We start from the raw sequence: 24,084 nt of genomic DNA on the forward strand, positions 1-24,084 counted from the left end.
TCTAGGACGCTGGTCTGGCCGCCCCCACCCTCGGTCACGGCTGGGCTCCGGGGCGGAGCTGGACCTCGCCCTGCGCGTCTCCATGGGGCCAACGGAGGAGCCAGCTCAGCCTGCGAGTGAGGCGAGCGCCCGGCCGGCCTGGCCCGGGGGGCACGGTGTGGCAGCCCCTGGGAGGAGCCCTGCGGTGCCCGGCCAGGCCAGGGTGTCCCTGGCCTGCGTTCTGGATGAGACCATCCCCCTCTGCCCCGCAGGGACGGTGGGGACAGCAGCGGTAGGAGGCAGCTGGTGACCTGCCGGGGTCCTAGAGGTGGCCGGCTACCGCCCCCCCTCGACCGTGCAGGGAACGACGGCTGGTCTGGGCCCTGTAGTCGCCACCCCCCCCCCCCCCAATGGCAGCTCCGGCTCTGCCGCCTCCTGGCTGTGTGGCCGCGGGGGCTGCCGGGCTCCTCACCGGTGGGGTGTGTCCTTCCCAGCCTCACAGCCTCGGCCGTGATGCGGGCGGTGAACCGTGTCTGTAAGACGCTCAGTGCCCCGTGTGGCCGCCACTGGCCGCGACTGGGCACTCGCTGCCATTGCTGATAGTAACTGGACAAGTGACAGTAGCGGCAGCGGGGCCTGTGGGGTGCACACTTACGTTCCTGTGTAGATTTTTTTTTTTTTTTTTGCTATTTAATTTTTTCCCGTGGATGCTGCCAGCTTGGGATGCCTTGTCCCCGTGGTGACTGGGAACAGGTAGAGGCCCAGTTTGCCACACCTCTGGCAGCCCGTCCTCCGGGGCATAAAATGACAAGCATTTTGTTATGCTCCTGACTTCACGGGTCAGGGTTTCAGGCAGGGCACGCGGTGAGGGCTCAAGGGCGCTGCGCCCTGACTTGGCCTTGGTCGGGCCGCTCGCCGGTTGGAGAGGCCGGGCTGCCTCCGGCGCCCTGTCTGGTTCTCGGTTCTGGGGCCGGCTTGGTTCCCTGGCTCCTCCCCCCGCTGCATCGGCCAGGGGGTGCTGCTGTGTCTGCGACGGAGTCTCCATTCCCATGCCTGGGGCCTGGAATGAGAAGCTTGGGGCTGCGGGGGCCGGTCAGCAGCCCAGTCCCAGTGGCCTCTTCATGTGGCCACAGGGGACTTCCCCCAGCCCGGTGGCCTCAGGTTCACCACTTCCCTGCCTGGTTCGGGGGAACCAGTACCCCAGGGTGTCCAGGGCAGCAGCGGCGTGTGTGGTGGGGGGCGGGGTAAGCTGTGAGGCTTCCAACAGGCTGGTCGGCACAACCACCTTGACCCACCTCTCCACGGGAGGGTGGCCGTTCCCGGCCTTCTGCAGCAGGGGAGGCTTGCGGTGAGCGGCTCGGTGCGGCGCGGGGCTGGCTGCCCCGTGGCTGTGGAGGCCACACGGGCAGCCTTGTGCTCCCGAGGGGCAACGGCGTGACCTCACCCGTGCCACGCGGGAGCTCGCTGGCAGCTCAGGACCTGAGAGGCCACCGCTCTTTTAAAGGGGAAGGAACTCTAGGGGAGCAGTAAAGAGACTCACCCAAGGGTGTGCCGCAAGTGGACCGCAGAGGGGAGGGGAGAGCTCACACCGCCCCCTCCCCGAGAGGCAGGGACAGAGCACAGAGGCTGAGCAAGTGGCCCCACAGCCTGAAAACCTGCCTGTCTGTCTGAGCCCTCCTCCTATCCGCTGCATGGCCTTGGACGAGCTATTCGCTCTCTCTGTGCCTCGGTTTCCTAATCCGTGAAGCGGGGCTGCTGGGGAGACCGCATGAGCTAAGCCTGTATTAGAACAAATGCACGCTTAGAGCCTAGCACCACTCACGGCGGGCACGGCAGCCCACGCTTGCTGAGTGAAGGCGTCGTCGCGTCTTTTCCATCCTGGGAACCGAGGGAGCCGCCTTGCACCCGGTTTCCCACTGGGGCTCATGGTGGCTCACCGGGCTCCCGGCCGCCGCTGGCTTTCTTCTCCCAGGCGGCGCGGGCAGCGGTGCTCTCGCTGCCCTTCAGATGCCGGGAGAGAAGGCCCGGTGGGCCCGAATCCCCGGACAAGGAGGACGCCCGTGCTCTAGACCCCGGCCGCAGCGGGCGGCCGCTGTCGCCGCGCTGCACCTGGAAACCGTCCAGCCCTGGCAGGCTGGCAGGCCTCCTCTCGCTTCCCCATTTTTTACTCCAGTTTCCCCAGAAGACGTAAAAACGTGTTTTAAGACAAGAATAACTATCAAATCATTGCACACAGCATGGGTAAGTGACCATTTTCCTTAAAAGTCTTGCTAACTTGCGAAGTGAAGTACCCCTTATTTCTAGAAGAATGTCTCTATTGAAAAACGGTCTCTTCCCTCTGAAACTCCACTGGGGACACAAACCGAAGTGTCCGCGGCTGGGGGCCCTGCCCGGCAGCTGCGACGCAGGGGTGGCGCGTGGGCACCCCTGTCTTCGCTCTCCGCCCCGGGGCAGGCGTGGCAGGGAGGGGCGTGGGCGGCGGTGATGGGGAGGGGGAGCCGCTCTGGAGGGGGTGCCGCACGAACATGCTCATCTAAGAGCCCCGAGCTGCTGTACTTTTCTAGACTTGAAAAAAGCCCAGTATCCAAGAGATTACTCCCTGGCACCAGTGTCTGCCAAGCAGTTTTAAATGTAATTGTTAAGTCGTAGAGATGTTAGAATATAGCTTTTGGAACCTAAAGAAGTCTTAGAAGACATCTGTTCCATCTCGTGCCTGGAAACCCCGGCTCTCAAGACAGAGATTGTCTGGCGCAAGGGACTGGAGTTCACCAAGGAGGTGAGCTAGGTCCAGGGGCTTATTTCCTCTCCCCAGGAATCGCAGGGCCCGGCCCATGAGAACAATCCGGTGTCCCCTCGTCTCTGCTCTGGGAGCATTCAGAAAAAGGTTTATCATTCTGTGCTCGTAGGGGGCGCAGTAGCCAAGGTCGACCAGCAGGTGGCAGTAAATAATAAACAAACAGCATCTCTAAGGCGCTGCTGCCCGATCCCTGCGCACTGAGGGCTGTGAGTGCTGCAGGCTCTTCTAAGACGCTTGTGATTTCCGAGGGGGGCTCGCCGGCCCCAGGTGCCTGGAATCAGTACCTGGGGGGGGGGCAGTCCCCCAGAAATAGCTTTCATTGAACTGCAGTGATACCACCCTGTGTCCTGGGCCAAGCCCTCAGCACCTTGGGGAAAAGAGGGGCGGCGGGGGGCATCCCCTGCACTGGGCAGGAGGTGGACACGCAGCCGAGGCAGCCCCCGCCTCCACAGCCCGCGTCTTCCCCCGACCTTCCCGCGGGCCCTCCAGGTGCGGGCAGGACCCCGTAGGCGTTGGGAACGGGGAAGAGACCCAGACCCCCGAGTCCTCCACGGACCTGACAGGTGGACAGATGTCACCTTTACCTTGGTTTCAAGGGGACTGGAGGAAGGAAGGAAGTTGCAGGCACAGTCATGGGTGTGTGGGGGGCAGTAGCCGCGTGTGATGTATGGGTGGGGGTGGGGCATGGACCGGGGTGGGCGCGGGTGGGCGTGGGGACGCACAGGCGCAGAGCGTGCACAGAGACCGTGCAGTGGGTGTGTGATGTGTGTGCGGTGTGAGGGCTGCCGTAGGTCAGGGCGAGGCTGTGCGTGCGCGTGTCTAACAGGTGTGTGTGCACAAGGTGTGCAGTGCGCAGGGGGGTTTCTGAGGCTGTGCAGGGATGTGGTGGGGGGGGGGTGCTCAGCTTTATCCTGACTTGCCCCGGGGTGGGAAGAGGGTTAAATCGCTTCCTCTGGGCCTGTCAATCAACCCGGGGTCTTTTCCGCCTGACGGAGCTATTTCCTCTTCTCCACTCTCTTCCTGGCCTTCCGGGACCAACTCCAGCCGCTTCCTGCCTCTCGCCGCTCGTGCCCCTCCCTCCCCAGCCGAGCCCCAGGTCAGGGCCCTACCTGCTGGGCCGGGCGCAGGAAGGCACTGAGCCCGGCCGGAGGAGGCCCCCACCCCGCCCCGCAGAGCCCTTCTACTGGCACGTGGGGAGCTGGGCCCCCCAACTCCCACGCCAGCCCCAGCCCTTGGAGGGGGACTGGGCTGAGGAGGGAGAAGAGAGGCCCGTCTGGTCCTTTCAGGGGTGTGGTTCACGCAGGGCTGACTGTGTTGTGCAGGAGGGAGCGTGGCAGGCGCCCGAGCCTTTACCTGGAAGGCCTCCAGTTCCCTCGAGGCTCGTGCTGTCCCCTGTGCCGAGCGCCCCCTGCTGGCAGGAAATAAAGGGGTTGAGGTTTTGATAACCTGGAGGTCTGTGCGAGCCCTGACGTCTTTTATGGAGCTCTTGAGAGGGGAAAGGGGAAAAGGCCCTGAAACACGTGGCGTGGCCTCGTGAAAGGATGCAGTGTTCATGTCTTGCGCTTTGCTGAACTTAGGGTTGGCAGGGCGTTCCGGAGAGGCACCCTCGGCAGCAGCCGGCGCGACGCTAGCTGTGAGGGCCGGGAATCAGCCCGAGGCACCCGACTTAATGGAGAAAGACGTCAGCCTCCTGGGGAACCTCTGTCTGTGCGGAGGATCGAGGGTGAATGGAGGGCCCTGTTAGGGCCGCTCAAAACTCCCCGCGGAACATTGCGGGCCAGACCCGCCCCCGAAAGCGGCTTTTGCGCCCTGCAGGCCGTCCAACCCCCAGGGCCAGGACAGTGGGCCACATCCCGCGGGCAGAGAGGTGAGCAGCGAGCCCGCTGCGGGAGGTTCAGGGTGGGGGAGCCTCGGCCCCAGCCCGGGCCGGCCTCATGCCTGGGCAGATGCTCGCTGGCCAGGTCGCTGGCCTCCTCAAAGGCAGGCAGGTCCTCCAAGGGTTCCCTGGACCCTGGGCCTGGCGGGGGAACACAGAGGAGACCCTGTGCTCTCTAGAGCCTTCTATGCCGGGGGAGGACTCCGAGGCCCCATGAACGGAGAGCTGTCAGCATCAACACTGATGGAGGTGTGCAAGGGCCCGGGCCGCGGTCCCAGGATTCCCCGAGAAGGGCAGATCTGGGCAGATGCCGCGGTGCCAGGCTGGGGTGGACCTGCCGGGAGCGGGAGACAGGCGGAGCCAGGTGCAGAGGGGCGCAGAGAGCTCGGTGCCTCAGCGGCCTGCCCCGCAGGCACGGCCGGGGCTGGCCGCACCGCTTGGTGCCCAGGACTCCCGGCACTCGGCGGGCGCCTGCTGGTGGGTCCACGGAGGATGGGTTCCTTTTAGAAGCCTGGGGAGCCAGAGCTATTCGCAGCTGCTTCGTGTTCGGGGGCCTCAGCCCGAGGTCTGTATGTCTGCAGGAGGGTCCACGTCTCCCTCGGGAGGCGGCCGGGGCCACTTGGAAAGCTGTGTGTGCCATGGGCCGGCCACGTCCCTGGGGCCCGAGACCCCCGGTGGTGACTGTGCTGGCTGACCCCGCACAGCAAGCTTCGCTTTTGTGGACGTGGAGACAACCCCCGCGGCTTCGCTCAGGAAATCCGCACCGAGGGTCAGTGTGTAGCCACCACGGTGGCCGGGTGTGGCCCCCGTCCCCTTCTTTCCTGAGGGCCCGCCTGGGCCTCCCCCTCACTGCCCCCCGACGCCTCTGCTGCAGCCCCCCGGCCCCCTCTCCATTTCTCCATCCGTGGGCTGGGCCCCCGGCACCCTCTCGGCCGCCCGCCCTGTGCAGGTCTCCCATGTGGCCTCCTCACAGGTGGCCAGGCCCCGGGCCCCGGCCGCCTCCCGGACGCTTTGCTTCCCCCTTGTGTTTGTGCCTCTGAAATGCTCCCTAGTCCGCAGGTGGTCCGCTGCCCCGCTGGACCATCAGCCTGAGGAGGGCGGGGCCTGGCCTCCTACCAGCCGGCTGCCATGGGGGGACCCACAGTGGGGGACAAGGTACTGGACCCAGTGTGGGACGCAGTGCGGGGCGCGGTGAGGGGCGTGGTGCAGGACGGGCTGAGGGGCGCGGTGCGGACGCGGTGGGGACGCGGTGGGGACGCGGTGCTGGCCCGGCACAGGTGTCCGGGTCCCTGTCCACGGGACGGGTCCCTGGGAAAGGCTGCTTCTGTAGCAGCTTCTCATTGGTGGAGATATCTGTGAGCATCTGGGGGTGGGCCTGGGCTGAAAGGAGCGTGGCAGTTCTCGTCCGCGTTGGTTTTCATCTCTAGTTATTGACCCTGGCAGAAGACGTGAGGTTTCCGAATCAGAGAACAGACCTGCTTTTCATTCTCACGGCGTCTCGTGCCAGCGCCCGCGTCCCAGTGCCTCGGGGTGGGGGCGGTGGCGCTGTGGCGCAGCCGGTGTGCCCCCTGCACACGGGAGTGGGGGGAACCCCGAAAACGTGTGCCTGCTCCCAGCCTCTGCCCTGGGCAGCGGAGGGGAGCCCACGGGAACAGCCCCTGGGGTGTGGCCAGGGGACTGGGGACAGAAGTCCGCCACCCTTTATCCCAGGGGCCAGCCCCGTCGCTCAGAACACCCGGACCACGGGGCCGACGCAAGGACGTTGGTGGGACCTCGTCTCCCGGCACGCACCTCCTGCGTCCGAAGGCTCCAGCCGTCATCTGCGAGCGTCTCCGCAGGCCTGGGGCTTTGGATGTCGTGTTGGCTCCGTGGAGACGGTCTGCCACTCTCTGTGGGGAACGAGGGAGCTGAGGCCCGGAGAGGCTGAGCGGCCCGCAGGTGGCCAGCCAGCAGGAGGGCAGCGCTGAGACGCTCCCGAGCCATGCCCCCCGGCCCCCACCGGGGCTCCCCACAGGCAGCTCAGGCCAGTTTGAACACGTTTGCATGGTTGCAGCAGCGCTTTTGAAAAGACCTTTCTCTCTGTCCCACTGAGATGGGTCAATGGCGACCTTGACCTTGACCTTTCCCTGACCGCTGCATGCCGGTGCTGTGTCCCTCCTGCAGAAGCGAGGGAGGCCTGGTCCGTTGCCTTTGGGGACCTGCCATCCTTCGTGAGAGGCAGACAGTGCAGAGAAAGATAGTGGTGACGGGGAGGGAGAAGCCCAGGGCTGACCCCGGCGGGGGCCAGCCTTGGAGGGGGCCGAGGCCGAGGCTGCATTCTGGCTGGAGGGCCTGGGCATTCAAGGGGAGGTAAGGCCTGGGGGACGGTCCCCTGGAGGGAGACAGGGATCATCGGACGTTTTGGGCCCGGCTGGCCATGGGGGAGAGGACAGAGCGCTGGGGAGCCACGGCAGCTCGAAGCAGGGGGAGAGGCGGGGTAGCCGTGTGACTTCCCGTTCCTGTGACGTTGCAGACAGATGCTCTCATTCGGGGAGACCCCTGTCCTGCTCCCCCCGGGGGCTGGGAATGGAAGGCTGAGAGGCCTAAGGAAAAAATCAATGGAGGGGCATGCAGGTGACTTGGAACAAGGCTACGGCTCTTTGGCGATGGGGGGGCAGCCCGTGTGTCGTGGCCGCGGAGGAAGGCAGGTGGCGGTGGTTTTCTGCGCCTCTCGCCGGTGCTCGCTGGACTGCCGGCCTGGGGACCTCTGGGGAGGTTTCAGACGTGTGCCTGCGCCGTGGGTGCTGCGGGGGGACCGGCACCTCCCGAGAAGCCGCCACGCCTCCGTCACCGCCGGCCCGGGAGCCAGCTCTCGTGGGGCCCCCGTTCACCGCAAATATGGTAATATTTACCAAGTATTTCTGGAAAAACGAGTGCAAAGTGCAGGAAATGCAGAGCAAATTGCTAGAACGCAGTACATTAGCAACATAGGACATTTAATGGATCTGAGAAGAGAGAGAAAGATTTCAGGAAAATGTCAAATGTGGAATGTAAATAAGAGACTTCTCCCTGTGTCATCTTCCCGAGACGTCATCCCAGGCTCCGGTTATAGCTCGCGCTGAGATGCTCCGCGACGTGGTCCCGACGGCGGTGGGGGAGTGTGGGGGGAGAGTGGGGACAGAGCGGGCCAGGGGTGCCGGGGAGGGCATCAGGCCCCCGAGACCCCCTCCCCTCAGCGGGGCCTGGTGCGCGTCTGCAGAGTCTTTGCTGCCCATCTCGGTCCTTGCAGTGCGGGGGGCACAGCCCACACGTTACTGGAGGGCTGAGAACCGCCCTGGCTGCTGATGGGCATGGTTAGCTTATCTAGGTCAGGGAAAGGTCAAGGTCACCCTTGACCCATCTCAGGCAACCGCATTCTTGCCTCACTAGGACCATGGATTGGGGACCTGGGAACAGGTGGCCTCAGTCTTGTCCACCTACAGCCGACTCCTCGCTAGTTCAGCCTGTGGTCAAGTCCAGTTAGGAGGCCCACGGGCCGCAGACCCTCCCTCACATCCGTGTTGGGTCGGCAGAGGGGCCCGGACGGCAGAGTGATTGATCCCTGCCCTTCCTCTCAGTCCCCGACAGCATCGTCGCGAATGTGCTGAGCCAGCGCCTGAGCCAGTACGACTGCGTCCAGAGAGGGTGGGTGCTGCACGGCTTCCCGCGAGACCTGGATCAGGCGAACCTGCTGAACCACATGGGCGCCAGGCCCAACAGGTGAGTGTGCTCCGCCCCTCCGGGGGCTTCCAGTTCTCAGGCCTCGCGAGTTTCTGAAGCGGAGGGTCTCTTGCCCCGTTCCCACCCGCCACCCCATTCGCCCCGAGGGCCCGGACTGCAGCTCTGGCCCCAGTCCCGGGCGCGCCGCCTCGCCGGACCTGCGCGCCCTCGCCTGTAAACTGGGAACGCTCCCCCGAGTCTTTCCTTCCCCGTGGGGCTGTGGTGCGGAAAATGAGGGTTTTCTTTTATTGTTTCTACACCTGTCTTTCCCTTGGAGATCTGGACGTCACTGGTGTTTATTTTGGTGTGCGTCTGGGGCATGAGCCGACCTCTTTTTCCCCAAACGGTTAGCCGTTCATTCCGATGCAGGGTTGGCTGGTGTCGAGCGCGGTCCTTCCTCCACTGACGTGAACTAGAGGGCACGGCACAAATGTAGACACTTGGAAATCAGCAAACGCCCCCCCCCCGCCGTGGGGACAGCAAAGGCCGTTCAGTCGGCAGCGCTGGCTCTGGCCAGGAGCTGGCCACCGTCTGGGGTCTGGGGGAGATGCAGGGGCGGCCGAGGAGCCCAGGTCACACCAGTGGGAAAAGGAGGACTCGGGGGTGTCCTGCCAGAGGCGGTGGCCCAGGAAGCTGAGGCAGCCACCTAGGAGCGGGTGTCCCACCGGCTTGGTTAGGGGAGCGGCAAGGGTGCATACAGGCTAAACTTCCTGATTCTTGCATAGCGGACAGTGCCTTCCTCTTACCTTTAGTTGTAAACATCCAGCAAAGGAAGGAATCCTCTGGGCACCTTGCTCCCACTCAGGGTCCTCTGTCATTCCTGCACTGCCCCCGACAGCCGCGGGGAGGGGTGATGGCCCAGGGTCGCCCACCACGGCGGCCGCCCCCCGCCCCCACCCCCTGCCTCCGCTGCCGGGTGACATCTTCCTCCTCCCTTTTGTGTCATTTACATTCAGCAGGGCGCCTCAGCCTCAGTTCTCTTGTTACTTTTCTCTGGAACGTTAGAATCCTTTGCATTTACATTACTTCAGGAGAATTTTCTTCTAGCACGTGACTAATATTTTTCTGGTTCATTAGCTCGGTGTCCTTATGCAGGAACACCGATGATGTGTACGTTAGATATTTATCATCTGCTCTCCACGAATACGTCTTTCTTCTATTAGCCTTTATCTTTCTCGCTTCTGTGTTACTTCCTCAAATCTGTCCTTCATGATGACTTTATTTTCTATTGTATTCATTTCTTGTTGCTTCTAATTTGTTTTTCATTTCTATAATGCTTTTGTGTTTTCCTTAGTTTCTTCCCCTTAACTTTGTCAGCTTTCCTTCATTTTCTTTTGTCTCATCATTTTCTCTTGAATTTCTTATATCACAGAGTCTGCTCTAAATTATTTTGAGCTGTATCTAACACGTTCTTTAGTTTCCTGGAGTAACTCTTCTTCCAAAGGGTATTCATTGTCTGCCCATCTCTCCCTCTCTCTCTCTATTTCTTTCTTTTAGGACCCTTTTTTGGTGACGTCTCTATCCTGAGTCCCGAAGTGGAGATGTTACTATTTTGCAAATCATGCCTCTTTGAACAGGCCTGTTGTTTGTCTCTAAATAGCACCGGTTGGCACATCGCGTTCTGGGGCTGCGGTAGTAACCGCACCTCTGGTGTGGTAACCGCAACAAGGCTGGGGGGTCTCCGCCGCGTGGGGGGCCCGCCAGCGCCCACGTGTCCGGGCCCAGGGGTAAAGCCGCCCATTTCGGTGCTGCCCGTCTGCACGGTGCCAGGGCTGCCAGGCCAGCGGTGTTTGTTCCACGGCAAACACGGAGGAAGAGTCTAGAATGCTTCGATTCAGGGCAGGCCCGCAAGCCCATACCTCCCTCCTCGCCGCGGAGTCCACAGCAGTTCCTAAAGACTTAGTAAATAATGCCAATTTAATTTATTTGGCCCTCGGGCAGAGAACAAGCAGGGAAGAGATGTTTGTTTACAACGAAGACTCGAGCACGCGCGGTCTGGTCTTCCCTCCCTCACTGAGGGTGAGGGCACGTCTCCCTCCTCCCCCTGCACCTCGGCTGATTCCATTTCCCAGCTCTGCTTTCAGTTAAACATTTTTATGATTAAATCAGAAAGTCATTTTAGTCATAAACCTTCAAGCCCAGGTAGAGGCCAGGGAAGAGAGAGCTACTCACACGGGAGCCCGCGCCCCGCTGGCTGGCGCGGCGCGTCGCACAGCGCTGGGGCCGGGGGCTGCCGGCGTGTCCCCGGGGGGGTCCGGACAGAATTACCGCCCGGAAGTCAACCAGGGACGCCGCCGCCGAAATCTATAATTCAGATGTGAAAACCACTAGGAAGGCTCTTTTTTTCAGGAGGGCTCGATGAAATGAGATTAAAATAAATTTGCATATATATCAATTTTATTATTAAAATATATTCACACTAGTAAATAGAATTATTGGGAAGGGTAAGCTACTCTGTGTATTGGACACAGAAATAGACCTCTTTGGCTTATCAGAAAACAAAGTTATTGTCTCCTTGTCAAATATAAATCTCTTCTTAGAGCTAATAAATGGATAGTGTTCAAATACAATGTTTTGCTTGACTCCTACCTCATAAACCCACGGCACATAATGCTAAATTATATCCCGCTGAGCAGTATCAATCTCTTGATTCCAACATCACACAGAGAGGGAAACAGACCAAGTAATTGATGTGTCGAAAAGAAGGAGAAAAACTTATTTGAGAACAAATAAAATGGGCTATAAAGTTTGTTAAAACATAATAATAATAGCGGAAAAAAAGGAAGAAGAGGAAAGAAACAAAGAACCATCCAAGGCTACACCCAGAAACCTGCTCTCTGCCTGGCTGTAAAATAATTCATTTCAGGCTGCAAGTTTGTAGCACGGTATTTTCTTTTCAAATTAATGTTGACTGTAGAGCAGAGTATAGGATTCTGATTGATGGCGGCAAGTTGGCAGTGTATCAGAGGGTGCCGGGGCTCCCTGCGTCGCTTCCCCTCAGTGCTGCCCGGAGGGGCGGGGCGGGGCGAGCCGCGGCTTCGAACCCCCCACTCCTCACTGCTCCGCTCCCTGCAGGGCAGGCTGGGCGGGGTCTGGGTCCCATCCCCCATCCCGGGTCGGAGGGGCTGCTCGGTCTCTCAGGCACCCCTGGGCACGAGGGCACGGGGGGCCCCGGTGGGGCCAGTGGCAGGGGAGCTCAGCAGAGCAGCAGCAGGAGGCCTCGGTGTTTTCTCTCAGTGCCACTGGACCAAACTGGGGGACTAGGAAGAAACCACCCAAAGACGATCTCCGAGGTGAGCTCGTCTGTGTCCCCGGTCATTCCGTGCAAGTTGCAGACTGCTCGGTGGGGCAGCCTTGAGTGTCTCTTGGTGGTTGTTATTCCTTAGACTGGAGGGTTGTGGGTTGTGTGTCCCCCACCCCAAGGAGCCCCGAGGGGGCTGGCTACCCCAGGCGAGCAGTGACATGTCCCTGCGCGGTACTCGGCTCCCTGCTGGTGCTGGCTGTGTTGCTGGCTTCTGCTAAACATACAGCCCCTCCTCCAGAGAGTGGAGCGGAGGGCCCCAGGGGGGCCCCGGGCGGCCACGTCCAGGCAGGGGGCCCCTCCGCCAGCCCAGCGGGCTGGAAGCCGGCCAGGCTTCCTCCAAGCAAGCACCGCAGCCCCCCGGCGGCCCTTCTGGCTCCTCGTGGGCGGCCCTGCCCCGTCCTGCCCAGCTCCTGGGTCTCTGAGCTCTTCCTCCTTCCCGCCTGCCCTCCACCCTCCGGACCCTCATCTTTACCACCCGCACAGCAGGCAGCGCGGTGCGGACACCCGACCACCACCAATCCAGGGCCTGCTTCACGTCTCATTCACTCCATTCAACGGCTGCCGGGGGCCCCGTGGAAGGGGCCAGCCCTTGGCTCCCTCACCCGATATCCTTCCCACGAGGCCGGCAGTCACATTTCCTCTCGGTTTTCTTATCTGCCAAGTGGGGCAACGGCCTGCCGTGTGAAGTAAAGGCGGCCTGTGTGGGACGAGAGGCCCGACAGGAAGGCGTCGTGCCGGGGCGCCTCGCGGCTGGCATTCGCACATGGGGAGCGGTCTGCCTTCCCTCCTGTCCTCGCGCACTATAGGACACGCTCACCCCCAGCCACGGATGCTGCCTCCTGCCTGCCTGTTACTGTGCCGCTCACCGGTGTGGCTTCGAATTCCTGTGACACAGAAAAGAGGCTCCGTGGCAACCGCGGCCGCCCTGGGGAGGGATGACGTCGACAGCACTGGCCGCATCTGCTCGTCAGGGGCTGGCAGAAATAACTCGCTGCCGTTCAGAAACATTTCCCTCGGAGAGCAGCCTGTTTGCTCCTCTTGCCTTCAGTAGACATTTAGAGTCTGCGAGGGTTAGAACAGGGGAGAGTGTCTCCTTAGTCACCTGGCAGCACGTGGCATAGGAGGGTGACCCTCAATCAGACAAAGGCAGAGCCGCCAGTCTGCCCAGAAGGGTGCGTGGAGTCAGGCAGACTGGGGTGCGGCCCGCGGGCCTCCCGCGAGGCAGGCCGGGGACTCGCCAAATGCTGGCTCGGGTTCTGGTTTCCCGGCGGCCCCCAGGCTGCGTTTAAAGAGCTGAGCGGCAGCGCTTGTGGCCGGGGGAGCTCGCTCGGCTCGTAGTGCACTAGCCAGCGCTCTCACCCGATTCCGCCCGGGCTACTTCTCCCTCCACGTGGCTCACAGTGAAACCCTTGGAGGACGGCTTCGCTGTCTCTAACGGGTCCCGGAGTGAGAAGGGCGCTGCATGTGCTGCCAGTACGGCAAGAGGACCGAGAAAAATGGAAATGCAGACGAGAGGGCGAGAGGATGGTTTCCGCCTCTGCCTCCCGCCCTCCCCCTCATCATCCCGTGGTTCTCCCAGGAAGGCTCCCATCTCCGGGCTGATCCTCACGTGGATTAGGGGTAATAAACAGCCATTAATGGAGGCCTGAGCTGGGAGCTGGAGCTGGAGTCGGCAGCAACAGTCGGCGGCCGGCGGAGGTTAATAACTCCATTACTCCGGCTCTGCGCTGAGCCGCCCGGCAAGCGTGGTGTCAGCCTCATCTGCTCCTCATTAATTGAGCTAATAGAACCCGGCCGACCTCACCGCGCGGCCGCCAGCGGGGAGTTTACCAGACGTGGGCTGGCATACATATCACCGGCCCGGCGCTCCACGGGGCCTTTTGTTTTGGGAAGGAAGCTCCTCTCTGGAGATGGGTGCGCCAAAGGCCTTTCGACGGTGGAGGTGCCGCGCAGCTGCCCACACAGGCCTCAGGCCACGCTGTCTGTCGCATCGAGGCCTCCCGACGGGCGTCCACGTGGCCATAAGGCTGCAGCTTCCAACCGAATGCTCCGAGGAAGTGCCGGAGCCTCAGCAAAATGGCTGGAGTCCCGGGCAGACACGGAAGCATCACGTGTGTTGGGGGCGGGGCAGAGCAACCGAGCCAGACCGGTCTCCTCCGACAGTGGGCAGCCTCCTCTCCTGCCCTGTCCTTCCGCCCCCAGAGCTTCCTGACAGTTCGCTGTGCGTCTGTGACAGTTTTGCTTTGCCACTCACTGGGCAGGTGCTCTGGGGGCCGCTTCCCCTTTCTGAGCCTCAGTTTCCTCAGCCGTCAAATGGGGTCATAGCCCTGCCTTCTTCTCTCACCGTTTGCTGGATTCACATGTGTGTTTGCTGGGAAAATGTGCGTGGGCAGCATTGATGAATTGGAAAATGCTCTCTACAACCAAGGTAACGCCAGCAGATGCAAAATCGGAACCTGGGTTCCCTGGAGCCAGTTCTTCACCTCTCTGCGCCGCCCTTTCCTCAGCTGAAAAGCAGGGGAATGATGTTCAGGACATCAGCTGTGCGGACGAGATGACACGATGCGGGGGAGCCCTCCGCACAGAGCCCAGCATCCCTGGGGCTGCACGTGTGGGGACCTCGCTTCTTCTCAGCACACGGGACCTCCGTGCCTGTCCACGAGTGCGAGCTTCTGAGGGTGAGGCCAGACCAGTCCCCGGCCAGGACGTTGCTTGCACGGCTGCCTCGCCCCGGCCGGCCTCGTGGCCACCCCGAGTGGTTTGTTTCCCTCTGGTGGGAGGAAGGGGGCTCCTGCCCACGTGGGGGCACGCGGGGCTGAAGACCGACTCTGCACAGTGACAGAGACAAACCCACACTGCGGTCAGAGCCGCCCGGAGCCAGGCCAACAGGAAGCTCAGAGCCAGAGCGCCTCGCCGTCACCAGGGGCGTGAGCCCTGAGCCCAGGCGTGGAAGGAGGGACCTGTTCATCACCTGTCCCTGCTGTCTCATATACGACTGCAAGGCTGTCACAATGGCGGGACACAGCCCAGAGACACCCAGCCAGGGGGGAGGCAGGACCTAGAGTTTCAGAAGAGGGCCGCTGGCTGAGGGGCCGGGCGGGGAGTTGCACTCTGGGGACAGTGGCAGCTGAGCTGCGGAGGCAGGGGCAGCAGCGAGCCCGGCTCTGCGGGCTTTCTGTGCACTGGCTCATTTAAATAATTCCAGGGGCTCACGGGCTGTCCCCCAACAGAGCGTGGGTGCCTGTGGCAGAAGTGACTAGGGTGGGGCCTCAGCCAGGGGCTTGAGAAGGGCACTGAGAGTCACTAGCCATGACTTCCGCCGGGCTCGGTGTCCAGCAGGCTCCTGCTCTGGGATGCACTCCCGGTGGGACTGGCCCTGGGAGCCAGAGCAGCGCTTCGATGCAGCGAACAGGCACACTCGCCAGCGATGGGAACCGGGCAGCCCCTGGGCGGGCAAGGCAGGGGCTCCCGGAGGCGGCGGCAGCGGCGGTCCCAGCCCCGCCCTGAGCAGGGTGGAGCACCCAGTGCCGGGCCCCAGGTTGCGGCCAGCCCTGGCGGTGACGGCTGTCAGCCCGCAGCCCCTGGAGCTGCGGCATTTCAATCCTTCAGTAAATAAGAGCTGACTTGGAAAAGGGACTCTGCCCCCTTCTTCTTCCTGCCTGGGAACTGGTGACATTTTACCACCCACTTCCAATGTTTGTGCGAGACAGTCCGCAAGGATGACTCTGAGCCCGCGTGGCAGGTCGGTGCGCCTTTCTCCCAGGCTGACACTTAGCGGCGGCCGTCTGTACGGAGAGCGTGAGAGCAGTCACTTGTGAAGCCACGAGGTCACCAAGGTACGACACCTCTGCTCTCCTTGTCTGCCATCCGGGGCATGTCTAGGCATGAAGCCACAGTGGCTTCCCTGAGAGCAGGGTGCCAGCCAGGCCAGCACCGCCGTAGCTCTGCCGACCCGGCGCGCAGCAGGCCCGCGGGACGCGAAGGCGCAGGCGCAGGGCGCAGGCGCACTGCGCAGGGTCGGAGAGGCGGAAACTTCTGGGGGCGAAGAGAGGGGTCTGCGTTGGGGGATCCGGGAGTCAGGGCTTTGGGAAGAGACAGGGCACCCCTACGCCCGACATGGGATTTGCATTGGATTTCCTTGGTGGAGAGTTTTGTGGGTTAAGGACCAACACTAACGGTCTCAACTGTCACATACTGAAACTCAGTCACTTAATATCCATTTAAACCTCCTTCTCCTAAGAGTTTCCTGCGAGCGCCCCGCCCTGCCGCAGCGTGGGCCCTGCTTCCTGCCCCCTCTGAGGGCCTAGGGGAGCTGCCCGTCCGGCCCCCACCCCCGCCCTCGCTCTTAGCACGCCGTTCAGGCAAATGTGTCCTTTGGGGAGCAGGCGACGCCCGCCCTCCCCTTCCTCAGCGTCTGCGGGCCCGCGCAGTCGGACTCTCCCCTCGCGCCCGGCTCCCTCATCCCCGGCGGGGTTCCCTTGTCCTCACGGGCGAGGCCCGTCTCCACGGCCCCCGCCCCGTGGGCTGCAGGGCCCCGCGCGCCCCACCCAGCGGCCAGAGCAGGGCCTGAGCCGCGGGGAGCGCGGCGGCAGACCAGGCGGACACACCTCCCCGCGCGGTCATCGGGCGTCGCGAGCAGCCTCCCCGCCTCGGGCGGAGACTGACAGGCGGCCTTTCACAGAGCAGAGCCCAGGGCACCTGGCATTTGAGTCCGGCTCCGAAGGCGACGCCCTCATCTTTGGCAGGTGCCGCGCTCGCCTGTTAACGTAAATCCATTTCCCCGAGAAAGGCAGGAGGACGGAGGTGCCGAGATGGCTTGGAGAAATCCTGTTTGTTTTTCGTTGCCCATGGGGGACGCTGGGACGCATCAGCGTGCCCTTCAATTTTCTGTCTTCCTCAGAGGCGCAAATCAAGCGCTGACCTGCCGGGCCCGGCGCCGCGCGTGCGAAGCTCGGGCCCTGCCAGGGCGGGTGGCAGGTGTGGAAAAGCCGGAAGCTCTCCTTCCTAAATATCACGGGAAGTTTTTAATGAGAAAGAACTTTTAGAAAAAGCCTTCCTCAAGTAGAAGTTCAGCTTTACTTTTTCTGAGGTTGTCAAGCTCTGGGCAGCGCTTCCTTGCCGGCTTTGAGATTCTAGATACCCCCCCATTGCCCGCCCCCCAGCAGCTCCTGGGCGGAGCCTCCATCCGAGGCTCCAGCACGGCCCCCCCGTTTTTCTCCCGGACCTGGGTCTCATGAAGCACCTGGGTCCCAGGTCCTGGGACAGGGCTGCCTGGGCCCAGAGAAGACCTGCCAGGCTTGGAACTCCACCGCCTCCAGGAAGCCTTCCCTGATGCCACCCTTCACAGGACCTCGCACGTCTCTGCGAGAGGAAGCAGCCTAAAAGGCCAGCAGTGAAGCCGCGAGGCTGTGGCATCCTGGCTTGGCCTTCACAGGCTCTGTGTGGCAGGGCAGGCGCTGGCGTCGCCGGGCCTCGGGATCCTCCTGTGCACGTCCCGCTGGAGTTCTGGGGACGCAGGAGACAGAGGCTATGACGCGTGACGTCACACGGCTGACTCTCTGGTTGGGGCGCTCTCTGGAGAATGTGAAGCAGGGCAAGGGGGAGCGGGACTGGCGGGCAGCGGGAAGGGCGTGTATGGCCATGCGTGTGCAGGGTGGCGGCGAAGGCCGTGCTGACACGGGGACATGCGTGTGGAGGGGAGGGTCGTGGGGAGGCCTGGGAAGGGCAGGCAGGGCTGGGAGCAGCGAGAGTCAAGGCTCTGAGGTGGGGACGGGCTTAGCAAGTTTCGGGGGCCGCGTGGCGGCTGCCGCAGGAAGAGGCGGGGGGGTGATGCCCAGGCAGAGGGGCCCAGGCCCCGGAAGGCTTGAGTCAGGCGGGAGCCACGGGCGGACGATGGAGCAGATGAGTGACGGCTCTAGCTTATGATTTAAAAGGATGGCTCAGGCCGCGGGGTGGAGAGTGGACTACAGGCAGGAGGACAAGGGTGGACGCAGGGAAGCCAGGTAGGGGGCTCTCGGCAGCAAGCCAGGTAAGGGCCCCTGGTGCCTGACCCGTGGGGACGGCGCACAGCTGGCAGGAAGTCTGTGCTCTGAAGGCAGAACAGACAAGGCGCCCGAGAAGGGCCGGCATCAAGGAGAACCCCCGCCTTTGCGGAGCTCGGGACGGGGAGGGCTGGCCCCCGGCTGTGGGGGCGGGGCACGCCCCCCAGCTCCGTGCTGGACAGAACCACGCCTGCCGGCAGCCTGCCCTCGTGGCTCGGGTCCCCGTGACAAGGGACCGCAGGCTGGAGGCCTCAGCAACGGAAACTGGCAGCCTCTCACTTCTGGAGGCCAGAAGTGCAAGATGAGGGTGTCAGCAGGGTGTCTTCCTCCTGGGGCCTCTCCATCTGCCTGGCTCCTGCACGGCCCCCTCTTCGCACGGCCCCTCCTCTGTGCATGTGCACCCCGGGGTCTGAGCGCCCAGGTCCCCGCCCCTCGTTGCACACCAGCAGGTTGGGCCGCCCACGGGAGGGCCCCAGGCTGGCCTTGGTCTTACTTGCTTCGCGTTTCTCCGTCCCAGCGCCCTGGTGGGCGAGCCGCGGCGCCCCCTGCAGTCCCACCCCCTGCCTGAGGCCTCCCTGGTGTCCCCTTTTCCTTCCCTGCCTGCCCCCGGGACAGATGGGGACAGCGGGCTGTGACGGCCCCTGTACCTGGCCCGTGCTCCGCCCCGTTTGCTCTAAGCAGCTGCCCCTCTTCCGCGGAGCTCTGGGAGCGTCCCCTCTCCTCTCAACAATAATTAGCCTTGTAAGACTAATGGACGAAATCGTGTCTAATTACCCCATTGAAGGCCCAATTATGCGATTAACATTCGCGGGCTCTAACCGAATGATGAGAAGAGGAGCCTCTCATTTGCATAGCATTAAGTTAATTGAGCTGCAAGCCGGGGCGGATGGGGTGGTGACGGCAGGACTCTCTTTCTGAGAGGACACTAATGACCACAGAGGACGGCGCACCTGACAGCTTCATTAATTTACAGCGATCCGATTACCTGGCAGGACCGGCCGGCGGCAGCGGGCAGGGAGGCCGGGCTTTGTGAGGATGAGAGACGGGGCCCCGCTCTGCAGGCTCGTCTTCCCGGCGCGCGGCTGTGCGCGAGGCGGGCCTGTGACCTCCTTGGCGCACCGTCGCCGAAAAATGCCCTTCAGCTCTTGCCTGAGCCTTTCTGTCCTGCCTGCCCAGCACACTTACCTCACTCCTTTAGTCTCCCGTTCGCTCTCTTGTCCATTCACGCCACCCGCGCCGCTGAGCATGCCAGGCTGGGGTCCCCGCCCACAGGAGTGTCAGGGAGAGGGTTCCGCTTGGCCGCAGCCCCCCGCTTCTCCCCGAGGTTTCAGACTCAGCACCTATCCAGCTCAGCACCTTGGAGCTGGAGAACGTCAGCAGAGAATTTCAGACTTTGAAGAAGACTTAGAGATCATCAGTTCAAGGCTCTTATTTGAAACCCCCCTCTGCCAAATTGGAGCTTAGAGAGGCTGAGAGCCTGGGGGTCAGGACCTGGCATGGCGGGGTGGGGCTGCAGGCTCTGGCCTTGCCCTGCACCCCCGGCCCACAGACCTACCCTGCCTTTTCAGCACCTTCGTTAACTCCGGGGGTTGCATTTTGAGTATTTAGTCACAGTCTCCTGGGGACACTGGACTGGCAGCCCCTCCCACGTGTCCTCGTGTCCCCTGTCCACCTGCCCTCCCAACCCCGGCAGCCTGGCCCTCCTCCCGGTCTGTCCCTGCTCCCTGAGGGCAGAGGCTGCGCTGTGCTCACAGTTTCCTACGTGGCAACTGAGCCCAGCAGGTGACCGGCAAGGGGGGGGTATGGCTGGGACTAAACCCAGGTTGCTTTCCAATGGGTTTTAAAGCGTGAATTTAAAAAAAAAACAACAACAACAACAAAAATTAAAATGTGTAGGTTCTTATGGGACTTGCTTTTTCACTTAATAAAATAGAGTGGACGTATCGTTACATAAAGCTATAACTGATTATCTGTTTGTGTAGCTTACACGGCACAGTGATGCAGGCTCGGTGTGTTACGATGTGTCTAAATGGCCTCTGCCAGCTGACACTTGCTTCCAGTTTTTTTTCTGGCACAAATGACGCAGCAACAACTGTGCACACACGCACATCGTCATGTGTTCGCTTTAGTCGTTTTCTTAGAAAAAAGTCAAGGAAAGGGGACTGCTAAGCCAAAGGGTACGCACAGTTTAAAAGTTCCTTTATTTTTTAACTGAAAGGAGTCGGAGATTGAAGGAGTGCAAATACGTATTCAGTGAAAAATAAGTCCCAAAAGGAGAACAACTGAAAATTAATGGTCTGAGCCTCTGACTTGGGTTGGAAAGATCATAAACCCAAAGGGCAGCAGGAAAGAGACCTTGGGACGGAAATCAAGGGAGCAGAAAGCAAAGTGATAGGACAGCTGGAGCTGGTTCTTTGATGAAATTAATAGAATTGACATGTCTTTGGCAAGACTGAGCAATAAACAAACATAAACTTAAACAATATATGGAATAAAAATGGGCATATATCCACAGACAGAGCAGAGTTTAAAAGGGTAAGAAAGACACAGCAAACAACTTTATGACACTACATTTGGAAACACAGATAAGGTGGATAAATTCAGAAAAACAGTCTTACCCCAACGTTGACATCAGAGGAGATAGAAAATCCAAACAGTCCTATAGCGAGTGGCTACACTGACTCATCAGAGTGAAGCTCCCCGTCCCCCAACACTCCTGCCAGTCGGCTCCCGCAGCAGTATGTGTGCCATCGCAGACACGGAAGCCGGCCCGTGACCACGGAGCAGCCACCGAGCTCACACACGGTGCTGGGCCGCCCCGCGGCGGCAGGGAGCGAGCCGCAGCCACGCCCATCGACAGGGAGGAGTCTTAGGAAAATAATGTTAAGTGGAAAAGCAAGTTGTAAGAGAACGTGTTCAGCAAAACCAAGCGATGTGTTGTGTGGGTACTCGGACACATTTGAAAAATTCTCATCAGTGGTTCTCTTCTCCTGTGAGTGTAGACAGAGGATAGGATTGGTTTGGACCACCCAGAGTGTTCCAGTATTGGGGTGATGCAGTGCTTACGTGGTGGGTTCATGGGGTTAGTTTTATATTCTATATAAAAACTCTTCTAGGGAATTCTTCTAGTAAAAAAAAATCTTTGTCTTATTTACCAAGATATCTCAAACTCCTAAAATAATGCCTGGCACATAGTAGGTTCTCAATAAATAGTTGTGGCCAGAATGATTATATATCCCTTGTAGGTGTCAAAAGATGTCGTAATAAAAAGTAGTGAAAGTATCAAGTTTCCTTCTTACGCCAGACCTTTACTCCCTTCCCCCAGAAGCAACCACGGGCCCTAGCCTATAGGGCGTTCTTCTAGAAAATTTCTCTGCATCAATATGGAGATAGAAAGACATGCCTTTATATTTTCTATAGATGGAGAGCTACCACACAACTGCAAGAAACGGAGTCAGGTGTATGTCCTCAGGTAGCTCGGTTTTCCGTTTTGTCCTAACCATGTGTCTGGCGTGCCTCTGGCGTGTGTCAGGTGCTGCCTCCACGCAGCGCGACCGCTCTGCCCTCACCCTTTCTCCTGGCTACACGGCGTCCCGACCTGTGGCCATGTGGTCAGATGTAACCAGGTCTTTGCTGAAGGGCCTTTGGACTGTTTTTTTCTATCACTTTGCAAGCAGCAGTGCAGCCAACGTCCGGGATGCATGGCTCCGTGTACCCATAAGACCATCTCTGCAGATTAAAACCTGGATGTGCAGTGGCTGAATTGCAGTTGCATTTTTGTTTTCAGTGGGTGCTGGCATTGGAGGCTGGAGGTGGCATGTCCTTTGGAAACAGCTGGAACACCCAAGGAACAAAGGCTTCGTTGAGGTCAAGGACAGCAGATGCCCGGATGGCAGGACGGCAGGAGCAGCTGGCCGGCTCTGAGCTGACGGCCCCCGCAGCCACCTGGGCCGGTGGCACAGTGCAGTGGAATCACATGCCAACACCCAAGCTATGGAAATGTTTGACATATGAAATTTAAGTTTTTGGGAGCCCATTTTTTCCCCTTAGGAACAAGGATGGATTTAAAATATGCCTAAATGTTTTCTTTCAAGAATGGTTTTATCGCCCACAGTGGTTACTTTGTGATTTACATGTCGAGTATTTTAAGTAATGACAATTATTTCCATTTTTACTGCTTTGAGCCTTCAGCCGCAACTGAAACCTGACAAGCTTGGGAACATAAAGGCCCATCATGAAAGAGAGTCGTCCTCAGGAGGCCTGTGCTGCTTTCGCAAGGAGCCGGAGCTAGCGGGGGGCCGGCCTCCACGGAGAGGGGGTGCAGGGCAGCCTGCGACCCACCGGTGGGTGCCCAGCAGGTAGCCTTTGGGGAGGGCGGCTCTTGGAAGCTCCGGGCTCAGACCCCGCTTGGGCTGCTGGCCCCGGCGCCTGGTGGTAGAAGCTTGCCAGGACCCCCTATCTTTTGCAAGAGCAGACGCGCAGCCAGGACAACATGGCACGGGGCTCCCCTGGAAGCAGCCGCTCAGCTTCCTGGGCGCCAACCGCTGGCCGGGGTTGCCACGGCCTCTTCCAGGGGCGAACGGTTTGGTGGAAACACATGAGCTTCGGAGGCAAGGAGACCTGAGCGTCACCTGGTGTGAGCACCTGGGTGCGGCACCGGCGGTGAATGGGACAGCCGGAGCAGCGCGCCCCCTGCTGGGAGCCCCGCTTGGAGGGGTAGACCCTCGTACACGAGCGATTACAAGGCGCACCACCCTGGTCAGCTCTGAGGCCCGTGGACGTCGGGAGGGACGGCACGGCACGCAGGGGGACAGCAGCCCACAGCCCGGGGCAGGAAGCAGCACCACCTCTTTGGAGTTACTTTGCCTCTCGGATCTTCCGCTTCTTTTCTTGCAAAAGGGAATTAACTGTGTGCACAGCGCAAAGCTGCCGTGAGGTTCAGGGAGGCAGCGTAGGGGAATGTGTCAGAAAGAGCAACCGTGTGAGCGCGTGCGCAGTGAGCCGCGGCGGCCACCCATCTCTGACCCTGGCTGGCGCGGCCTCCCTGCACGCCGGATCAGCCCACAGGCCCCAGGCGTGGCCCCTTCGCCCTGCGAGGAGCGCAATCCCGCTCATCAGAGCTGACAGTCTCTTGTCTCGCCTGTCTGTGCCACCTGCCGCCAGGCAGCAGCCCTTCTTCCCTGGAGTTGGGGGGTGGGGCGGGGGACGGCTAGAGAGGCCTCCCTCCGAAGCCAGGCCTTGGCTGCCGACCCACCGACCACGCCAGTGAGCGGTGGAAACAAGCCCACCACCCTCCTCGCGGCTCCCGGATCAGTGTCGGTCACCGGGGCTGCCCCCGGACAAGCGCGTTCCGCTCTCATCTGCCGGGCACTCAGGCAGGCGCTGCGGCGTCACAGAGACAGATGCAGCCCCAAGCTGGAATTGGAGGGGCCCGAGATTATGTGTTTAATTCACAGTTGGTACGGAGTGCTCATAAAATCTTTATTGTGACAGAGAGGCTAATAAACATTGGCGAACATAAAGACGGGGCGGGCAAAAGGAGGTTTACAGTTGTGAGTATGCAAAACAGTTTATTCGTGCATTGTTATTTATTATTGTATTGTTTTTCACGGGAACACCTGTAACCCCACTTTTGCCCCGCCCTGTGTCTGGGGAGGACATGGCTCCGCGAAACCCTGGGTTGTGGAGTAGAGAAAGGCAGCCAGGCGGAACGCTCTAGCTTTCAACCGGGGGACCTACGCAGGTCGGGCTGTAGTGACCCCAAGTGAGCCGGTCTGCGGGCACGCGGACGGGGACTTGAGGAGCGCGCGCGTGCAGGGCGGCAGGGCCTTGGCGGCGGCCTCGCTCCAGCCTCTAGCTCTTTGCCCTTCAGGTGTCTGCTCCGAGGGGCGGAGGTGCAGCATCTGGGGACGGGACCCACTGGACGCCAGCCAGGTGTGCGCGGGGACGTGCCGGGGGTGCACGGGGGGCGGCGGGCAGCCAGGCAGAGAATGCGCCTGGACACCCTGGCCTGCCGCGGTCCGTGAGGCTGCATGGAGCGGCTGTGTGGGTGGGAGAGAGCCTGCCCCACGTGCCAGGTGTGGCAGCTCTAAGGTCCAGGATGCCAGGTTCAAGCCCTGCTCTGCCGTTTACTGGCCACCTGACCTTGGGCCGGCCACTTGTCCGCTGTACCTAGTGGGCGTGATGAGGTGCCTGCCCCAGCTGTGGTGGGACATAAGTTAGGTGGCATGTGTCCCGCGCCTGCAAAAAGCACATGCTGAGCTCCACAGAGCCGACAGCCAGCCCCCTCTGGCTGGGCCAGAGAAGTGTCAGGAGTCAGCAGGGTACGGACGTTTCTGGGGAAAGTCGG

General features: G+C 61.0%; 1 protein-coding gene across 1 annotated transcript in view; it reads left to right on the forward strand.

The window, feature by feature from the left end:
* The window catches only part of AK8 (adenylate kinase 8), an 82,872-nt gene that overhangs the window by 45,189 nt on the left and 13,599 nt on the right, over positions 1-24,084 (forward strand). The window contains exon 11 of the mRNA XM_054584184.1: positions 8,249-8,390. Within this exon, the coding sequence (XP_054440159.1) occupies positions 8,249-8,390 (142 nt within the window). The remainder of the gene's footprint in view (positions 1-8,248; positions 8,391-24,084) is intronic.

Source organism: Pteronotus mesoamericanus, unplaced genomic scaffold (genome assembly GCF_021234165.1).
Source record: "Pteronotus mesoamericanus isolate MK-2021 breed Mesoamerican mustached bat unplaced genomic scaffold, CSHL_Meso_final contig_78, whole genome shotgun sequence".
Lineage (NCBI taxonomy): Eukaryota > Metazoa > Chordata > Mammalia > Chiroptera > Mormoopidae > Pteronotus > Pteronotus mesoamericanus.